The sequence below is a fragment of the Dipodomys merriami genome, unplaced genomic scaffold (genome assembly GCF_024711535.1).
Source record: "Dipodomys merriami isolate MVZ:Mamm:240054 unplaced genomic scaffold, mDipMer1.0.p SCAF_5, whole genome shotgun sequence".
NCBI lineage: Eukaryota > Metazoa > Chordata > Mammalia > Rodentia > Heteromyidae > Dipodomys > Dipodomys merriami.
The window spans coordinates 14,356,425-14,365,357 of NW_027206068.1; the positions used below are offsets into that span (position 1 = coordinate 14,356,425).

The following is an 8,933-nucleotide window of genomic DNA, read 5'->3' on the forward strand; positions in this document are numbered from 1 at the left end:
TTGGAAATTTAAATTTCTTAAAACAATCAGCAGTATCTTATTAAGTCTAAATTTCCTATGTGGGAAAACTAGTATACAAAACATTGAAATTGACAAATTCATGAAGCAAAAGAACTATAATGTGATAATTCAAATTATTAGTCACTCCCAAATGAGTTACAGATTTAGATAGCAATAGTCCCTAAATGTTCTCAATTCTTAATGACCATAACTCATGAAATTCACTTTATGCAGGGATGCTTGGTAACAAGAAGACACAGTGAAAATAATAGCAAAACTTCCACTGTCTTCACTTAGTTAAAATAAAGGAGGTTCTTAAGGCAGAAACAGTTGCTGTCTCCATGCTAAGCGTTTCTACTTTTCCTTCAAACTGAATCCCAATAAGGAAACAAAAAAGTATAAAGGATATGTATTTAATTCCTAGTATTACCCTAACTAGACCTGGAGATTTATTTAGATTTTCAAATAACGCCAAAGCACAGAAACACATTTTGCTGAATACATTACTAAGACAAAAGCAGTTCTCATTTCATAAAACTAGTATGAAGTTCCCTAGCTTTAAATTTCATTTGACTTAAAAGATTTTTTTTTTTCCTGTATCTGTCTAAATCATTCAGATATCCCCTACCCGCTGAAGAGTGAAATGGGAGGGATGGTAGAAAAATTTAACCCCTTTCTTTGAACTAGCTGTTAGTCTGTCATAGGCAATTAAAGATTTTTTTTTTCAAACCTTGCTAATACTTGTCATGAACATGTTCCAGTACATGAAAGCTAAAAATTTATTGCAGGAAAAACAAATAATACAGAGACTACCAAGACTAGGAAAAAATGGGGAAAGAATTATAAACAGGTACGAATGTTCAATGCACAGGAGGAGGTGGACAGAAGGCATACTATCTAATAGTCTACATCACAGTATATTAACTACAGTTAACAATTGAGTATTACAAAATACCTAGTACAGAGTATTTTGAATGGTCCCTACACACACAAAAAAAGCTGTGTCTGAGATAACAGATATGTCAACTACCCTGATGTGGTCATTACACAATGCATACGTGTGTTAACATGTCACACCGCATCTTATATGTATAAACATGCACAAATATGTGTCCGTTAGAATAAAATATATACCTTTAAAAAGTTTAAACAAGTGAGGGACTAGTTGCCCAAGCCTGTAATCCCAGCGACCCAGGAGGCTGAGATGTAAGGATTGCAATTCAAAGCCAGCCAGGGCAGAAAAAAAGTCAACATGAGACTATCTCCAGTTAACCACTCACAAACCAGATGCTGCAGCTCAAAGTAGTACAGTGCTAGTCTTGATCAAAAAAGCTAGGGACAGTGCCCAGGCCATGAGAGTTCAAGGCTCACAACCGACAGGTAAAACGATTTTTTAATGTATTAAGTTTAATTTATTTCTACAAATTAAATACCATTCTCCTAAAAGGAAAATATGAAATTACCAAAGTACTTAAAAACAAAGAAAACTGCTGGGCAGCGGTGGCTCATGCCTGTAATCCTAGCTCAGGAGGCTGAGATCTGAGGTTTGCAGTCCAAAGCCAGCCTGGGCAGAAAAGGCCCTGAGACTCTGATCTCTAATAAACCACTCAGAAAACCGGAAGTGGTGCTATGGCTCAAGTGGTAGAGTGCTAGCCTTGAGCCAAAGAGCTGAGGACAGAGCCCTGGCCAGAGTTCCATGACCCCGAGAAAAACAAAAAACAAAACAAACAAACAAACAAACAAAAACGAAGGAAATTTGAGAATGGTGGTGTATGCCTGTATCCCTAGCACTCAGGCTGAGGCAGGAGGATTCTGAGTTATAGAATGGCCTGGGCTACAGAAAGAGACCCTATCTCAATTAAAAAAAAAGGGGGGGGGGGTGTTTGTGCCAAGGGCTGGTGGCTTCTGCCTATAATCCTACCTATCCAGGATCAAAGCCAGCCAGGCAAGAAAGTCTGTGAGACTCTTATCTCTAATTTATTAAAAAAAGCCTCAAGTGGAGTTGTGTGGCTCAAGTGGTATAGTACTAGCCTTCAGTTGGTAAAGGTCAGAGACAGCACCCAAGCCAAGTCCAAGCCCGAGCCCCAAGACAGGCACCAAAACAAAACAAAAAACAAGTGGGGTGCTGGTAGCTGGCATAAAGTAATAGGTCTGAACTTGCAGGCTAATTATCTGAAGACCTCAAATATTTGGTATTCTACTCGCAATGTCTTTAAAACATAAAGCCAGAAGAAACATGGTAAAAGCAATTTCATTAGCTTCATTCATTATACCAGGGCATTAATCCCAATCCCAAACTGCTATTTTTTCCATCACCCTGTAAAAACCCCTGCTAAGCTAAAATAATAGTAGCATAAGATCCACAAACTAGGCTTCGATTAATTACTGACTTAAGCTACTGATTAAATACTGACTTACAGAAATCAGAGTTAATTTCTTTGGTTTTTAAAAGGCATTTGTATTTTTTGTAATATATGTATTTTTTAGTAGTCGAAATGGTTAGAACATTAGCTCTACAACATAAACAAAACTTAAAATCTTTGGGTTTCAGAAAACACAATCTATGTAAAGTTCAATTGTCCTCAGATACTTAAGTGGAGCTCCTATAGCATGTACATTCATTACGTAAAAAATTTACCATTAAAGGAATAACAGTGAGAGGACTAAGTACACAGTAACCCTTTCAACATATATTTGTATTAATGAGCAAAATTCTTTTTCTAAGGAATGTGAACCAACTTAGCCCCTACTAGCTTCCATATTCTACCTTCAGGTTCATTGATGATTATTAGACCCTTGATTCCCAACTTTACAGAGCTTTAGAATGATCTGCAAAACTTGACAGGCAAATCTCTTGACCCTGCATCCCAAAAGCTATAGTTCCAGACCGTACCATTCAAGTGAATCTGAGCTGGGAGATCAGTAGAACAGCAGCTTATCCTCAACTATTAAGAGGAAAGCTCTAGATTCTAACAGATATTAGAGAACATAAGAATTGACAATTTTTAACTTACATTATTATTGTTCAATACTCTTAACCGTAGTTCACTAATGAATGTTTAATAGTCAAGCTAAAATGGTCAAATAACTTCTGCTTTAAACTGTCATTCAATCCACTAAAATCAGACACTTTTCTGAACTACTCCAGTTAATGTACAGAAGGAGAATAGGAAGACAAGTTAAGGATTATAAAACTAACCTAGAGTGTCATATTAGTTTCAGGAGGAAAAGTCACAGATTCAAAATACTGGCTAGATTTCTATACTGTCAATCTAGCTATCGGGCACTACTTAAAATTAAACAAAAGTAAAAATTCTTACTCAGTTACACAAACCACCATAATGGTAACTGCTTAACAGCCATTCAAATGCACTGAATAGAAGAGAAATAACATTTCAAATGTCGCACAAAATTCTACTGCATAGTGCTTAATCTCTAGATAGCAAATATCTAGATCAAAATTATAAACTAGGTTCTCAATCAGTAGGCTCTTGGTAGCAATTTCCAATTTTACATGTAAATTTTACTTATAAAAGAGCCCTAGTGTGATTTTTCTGCAACTTACTTCAAGGTCATCCAAAAGTGACAAGTGTATTTATCTCATATTACCAAAATAGAAATATTTAATTAACAAGGTCTGAAACTATCAAAGGCACTAAAACGACAACAAAGTTTTCACCAAATAACAATCAATGTAAAGAATGTAATTACTAGAAAACAAAAGGCATTGTTAGTACAATAAGACTGGTACCCCAAAGATTAAACTACTTAATATGACTAGTTTTTCAATTATCTATTTATTTGCATAACAATTGCTTTTATAATTGGTTTAAAAATATCCTGCCTACAATTAGTTCAAATTTGTGACATTTTACTGTCTACATGTTTGCTGTCTACCAACCTCACATGAAACATCTATAAATACTCTAACATCCATAAGATGTACTTAAATAAAATTTTCTAAGTGAAGGACTATTGACTCATAAACCAGAACAAATCCTGATTGTACAAGAAACTAGATATAAAAGTTAATGGAGCAACTGTAAACTTAAATTTCTCTCTCAACTGTAACAGTATATAGTCTAAAACAACTCCATATAATAAAAAAGCATGAGGGACAAGATGCTGAGGCACCATAAATAACTTCCAATTTTCAAAAGGCCAGCCTTATTACGCAAAATGACTATTTTCATGAGCTCACAACTATATACCAATTAAATTTAAACCTGCTTTCCTTCCACAAGAGATAAACATCATTTTAACTAGTGTTATTTCTGAAGAGTTCAAGTGTACTCAAATATGATCTCTAAATTACAGAAGACAATTATGGTTTTAGTCAGGAAAATTTGTTCCATTAGAATTCTTAACTTACAAATTTCACACATAAAACAGAGTACTAAAAGATACAAAAGTAAACAGGTCGCGCTAATAATTATAAAGGTTGTGGGCATAATAATCCTGTTTGGCTCTGATTCCTTATGATTACCATTTACTTCAGAGATGTTTATCAACGCAACAATGGTTCCTTACTAGCAACTATTTTAAAAGTACTTTAAAAAGAAAAAGATGTAACTTACCTGCAACACTAGTGATTGTTACTGGAACTCCCTGCACTTGAACGCCTGCAGCACCCAGGTTGGCAACGCTCACTGTTTGAAGGTTAGGCACTGATGCAAGCTGGGCAGTATTCAAAGTTATTGGGGCACCAGCAACAGCCACAGGAGCAATCTGAGCAAGAGTTGTGCCACCACTTGAAGACACTGGGGTGATGGTTAACTGTTGGGATAGCCCAGCATTCTGAACTTGCAAATTTGAAAGACTCTGAATATTCTGAACCTGTACAGTTTGCCAACTGATTTGCCCTGAAGGTGTTAAAGTTGGAGCCCTGATAAGCACCTGAGTCGGATTTACTGCTTGAAGTTGAACATTCTGCAAAGGCTGCTGCTGGATGGTCTGAATAGTCTGCCCTGACTGGAGTTGAAATGACTGTGGTGGAATAGCCTGAATAATCTGTTGCTGAGGCTGTTGGATCTGGATCTGTTGTAGGATAGGCTGGCCTACAATCTGCACTTGCTGCAGAGAATTTGACTGATCCTGTGCATTCTGTATTCCATTGGGCTGAAGCTGGCTGGAGCTCTGGGCTTCAGACTCAGTAGCAGCAGGTGTTTGCGATTCTTCAATGGTGCGTTCAGAACTACTGGCTGATGTGCTTGCATACTGGCCCGTATCTGCTGAGCTCACTAATGTGTCACTGCTAGTTAGAGATGTAGAAGCAGTGGTTGTGCAGGTAGTGGAGGAAGAGGGAGATTCCGGCATAGTACTAGTTGAAGCAGTGGTAGTTGTGGGTGTGGAAACTAACTGATTCCCATTGGAAGTCCCACTATCAGTAGTAGTAGCAGGCTGGCCAACTTGTCCAGTCCCTCCTCCAGTAGTCACGTTGTTTATGACTGGCAAAGCTAAAGTCACTCCTCCAATGTTAATTGGTAGAGTTGTTACAACTTGAGCCTGAGTACCTGGAAGGGTCTGTAATTGCAGTGGTATTGAAACACCAGGTCTAATTTGGACTGGAACTGTCTGATTTGCCAGGTTTTGAGTAAGAATATTCCCAGAAGCTGTCCTGTTAGCAGCCGTGAGTATAGCTTGATTATTACCTGCAGAAATTAGCTGAATTTGACCCTGCAAGTCCTGTAGAGATGAGCTACTAGTTGGGTTGATTTGAATTTGCTGACCTTCTACTGTCTGAAGTTGTGGAATCACTTGATACTGTACACTACCACTTGGATTTTGTACTTGTATGACTTGAAATTGACCTGGGGTGGAAGAATTACCTGATTTAGTTTTTGTAGGAGATGCACTCCCGTTATTACTGCTGGAAGAACTAGAAGTACTAGAAGCTGGTTGAGAAACGTTATTTTCTTTTGAAGCAGGAGGAGTGGAGGCAACAAGTTGCCAAGCGTTTCCAGCAAGTTGTGTTGTTACCAGTTCTAGCTGTTGTGGTTGGTTTTGAAGCTGTACCAATCCTTGGCTTGGATCTATAATAATCTGTTGTTGTCCAGTTGCTTGATTTTCACCAGGAGTCCCTATTTTGCTGCAAGTAGCTGCCAGTAAAGCCAGAGGAGAGGGCTGAGAGTCCTACCCAAGATGGGATCGTAAAGGAGAGGGGGAGGAAAAAAGTGGGTGGATTTAGTGGAAACCAATAGTTGGAAGGGGTTATTTATTTCTTTTGACAGCTCTACACATGAGAACTTACTCAGAAGCAGCAGAATTTTTTTTAAAGAAACATAAACAAAAGCAGGTAAGAGCTATATGAGTAAGGAGGCAAATCTGTCATGTAAAGTTTAAATAAAAGAAAATGTCTAACAAACTTTGTTAAAAGTGTTACTCTCCTCAACTCAAAATGCCCTTGGTAAAATACACAATTTTCTTACAGTCTAAGTACCTGATGTAATTTTAAACAACATTATACACTCAGCTATGTGCAATCTTCAGGAATGTACAATTTTAAGTTCCTCACGCATAAAAGGATGCTTTGCGTGGATAAACATTTTTATTGCTCTTTACTTCTGGGGTTTTAAAGGACATAACTCCCTCTCTTTCTCTCCCTCTTATGTTTTGGGTTGAATTTTTTTATGTTTTCTTTTACCTGGGAGCCTGAGGTTTTAGGTTTTTTATTGTTATTCTCTGGCTCAGAGGTTTTCCCTCCTTCTGTAGCCATCGCCGCGGCCGCCGCCTCCTCCTCCTCCTCCTTCTTCTGATCTGCAACAAACCCCCCACCAACACACACGACAACAGGTTACCAGGATTATTATTATTATTCGTCCTTCCCTCCCCCTCACTCTCCTTCCCCCCCCAACATTAATCTCCATAAACCCGCGATCCGTGCACACCGGCAGGGGGTGGGGGAGAAGGACGGGAAGAGGGGGAAGATCACAAAACGTGGTTTGAAACCCGACCCATCGGCTCCAGAGCAACACCCAGAAGGAGGTTGTTCCCGCTCCGACGTGAAGACAAAACACAAGCCTCCTTCCCTCCCCCCCCCCTCATTCCCTCCCTCCCTCTCCTCCTCCCCGTAAAGCATCGCAGCGGCCCCAGGGGAGGGGGAGAACCGAGCAGGGTCTGGGGAGGGAGGGAAGGAGGGAGGGAAGGAGGCGGCGAAGGAGACCGAGGGGGGTGGAGAATACGTACCGCTCATCCCGCATTAACAGGACAAACCCTCCGACAGAGACACTGGGATAGAGGTGGGTGGGGGTGGGGGCGAGGCGGGAGGAGAGGCCGGTCCCGCCCGCCTGCCCGCCCGCCCGCCCGCGGTGGCTCGGAGGAGGCTGTAGCTGGCACAGGCTCTGCCTCTTTTTCCGCGAATGGCCGCCGCTGGGCTGTGGCGTAGCAGCTCCTCTCTCCGCCCGAGCCCGGCTGACTCGCCCTTGATTGACAGCGGCGGCGCGCGGCGCGGGCGGCGGCGCGGGCCGGGGGCGGGGCCAGGGCGGCGCGAGCCCGGCCGACTCCCCACCCCCCTCGGCCTCTCTCCGCCGGAGCCGCCGACTCTCCACCCCTTCCCCCAGCGGATTGGCCGCCGACCTGCCGGGGGGCCGGGGCGCCGGGGCCGCCCCTCTCCACCCCCTTTCCCGGGGTTGTGCTCTCGACCGCGTTTCTCGTCCTCCCTCGGCGTCTCCGGCGCTCCTTCCTTCGGCGTCCTAGCTCAGGCGCGCCGCCGGCAGGCCCTTCATACAGCCAAACTTGTTGTCTCAGGATATCCCGCCCCCTACTCATTTCCCAGCGCCCTCCACTCAAAACCCGGCTCCCGCATCCCTCCGAGTGGCCACTAAAGACAAAAGTGGAGCTCTCGCTTGAGGGAAGCAGAAGGGGCGGGTGTGAGGGCGCGCGGAATGCCGACAGCTCCGCGCGCCGAGTGGACGGCCCGCTGCCCCCGCGCCGCGAGCATGGCTTTCCTCAGGCGCATCCGGACCCGGGCGCCCTTTTTCCTTGGCTCGTCCTCTATTGGCTGAGCTCCTGCTGACGCGCGCTGAGTGGTGGGAGAAAAGGGGCGGGCCTAGCCGCAAAGTCTTTCGGACCTTGTAGTTTCTGGAGGCCGCGGTGGGCCTGGAGGAGGCACCGCCCTCCTCCCGCCCCCGGCCGTGGCCAGGCTGCTGAACGGAAAGCTGCCCGAGGGGGCGGCGGCTGCAGGGCGTGGCCGGGGCCGAATGGGGAGTTGAACTGAGCGCGGAGGAGGGGGAATGGGTGTTGTTTGTCTGGGCCTATCCGCCGCCCAAGCCACCTCTGCGGCCGCCTCCTCTGCTCCAAGCCGCTCCCCGCGGGGCGAGCTCCCACCCCGAGCGCGCGGCGATTGAGCGCTCGGCGGCGTGGGGAAGGCGGGGTTTGCTGTCCTCGGGGTTTGAATGAATCGGGCTTCCCAAAGCTGCGCCTTCACCCGGTCTTTCATCACGCCCTCCCCCCCACACTCACAGGAAAAAAAAAAAAAAATCAGGCCGCCCCAGCCCAGCCCAAGGCCTGCTTTCCTTCGAGAAGGCTCTTCCATTTTTATTTGTCTCTGCTGCTGGTGCGGAACGAGGACCCGCCTCCCGGGGTGGCACCGTGTGTTGCCCGCGTGGTCGGCGGCCGCTCACTCTTGGGGGGTCTCGTAGGCTCCTGCAGGCCAGGGAAAGCCAGGCTCCAAGTGGGTCAGCCCGGCTCATGCCTTTAGCATAAGCGAGGCGGGCGGGGGGGAGTGCATTCTCAGCAGCACAAAGCATTTTATCCACAGCATTTCTCCTGGCCCCAGTTTTCCATCAAAGTCCTCAAGTCCGGAAGATGCCATGGCATACACCGGCGCCTGATGAAGTTAAGTGTACCCAAGGTGGCAGTGAGTCCATAATGTAAATATTGGCCTTGGGAACAGGATACACTCTGAAAGCCATCCACTTTTTACCTGAGCTCCA

General features: G+C 44.5%; 1 protein-coding gene across 3 annotated transcripts in view; it reads right to left on the reverse strand.

The window, feature by feature from the left end:
• Positions 1-7,680, reverse strand: part of Sp4 (Sp4 transcription factor) — an 81,506-nt gene extending 73,826 nt beyond the window's left edge. The window contains exons 1-3 of one of the 3 annotated variants that reach the window (XM_069996116.1): positions 7,576-7,680; positions 6,644-6,756; positions 4,578-6,132 (exon numbers count right to left, since the gene is read on the reverse strand). In XM_069996116.1, the coding sequence (XP_069852217.1) occupies positions 4,578-6,132; positions 6,644-6,715 (1,627 nt within the window). In that variant the 5' untranslated portion in view covers positions 6,716-6,756; positions 7,576-7,680. Of the gene's footprint in view, positions 1-4,577; positions 6,133-6,643; positions 6,757-7,185; positions 7,415-7,575 lie in introns of those variants that run through there. The other 2 variants (XM_069996115.1, XM_069996114.1) reach the window with 2 other exon arrangements.
• Positions 7,681-8,933: the final 1,253 nt, after the last annotated feature.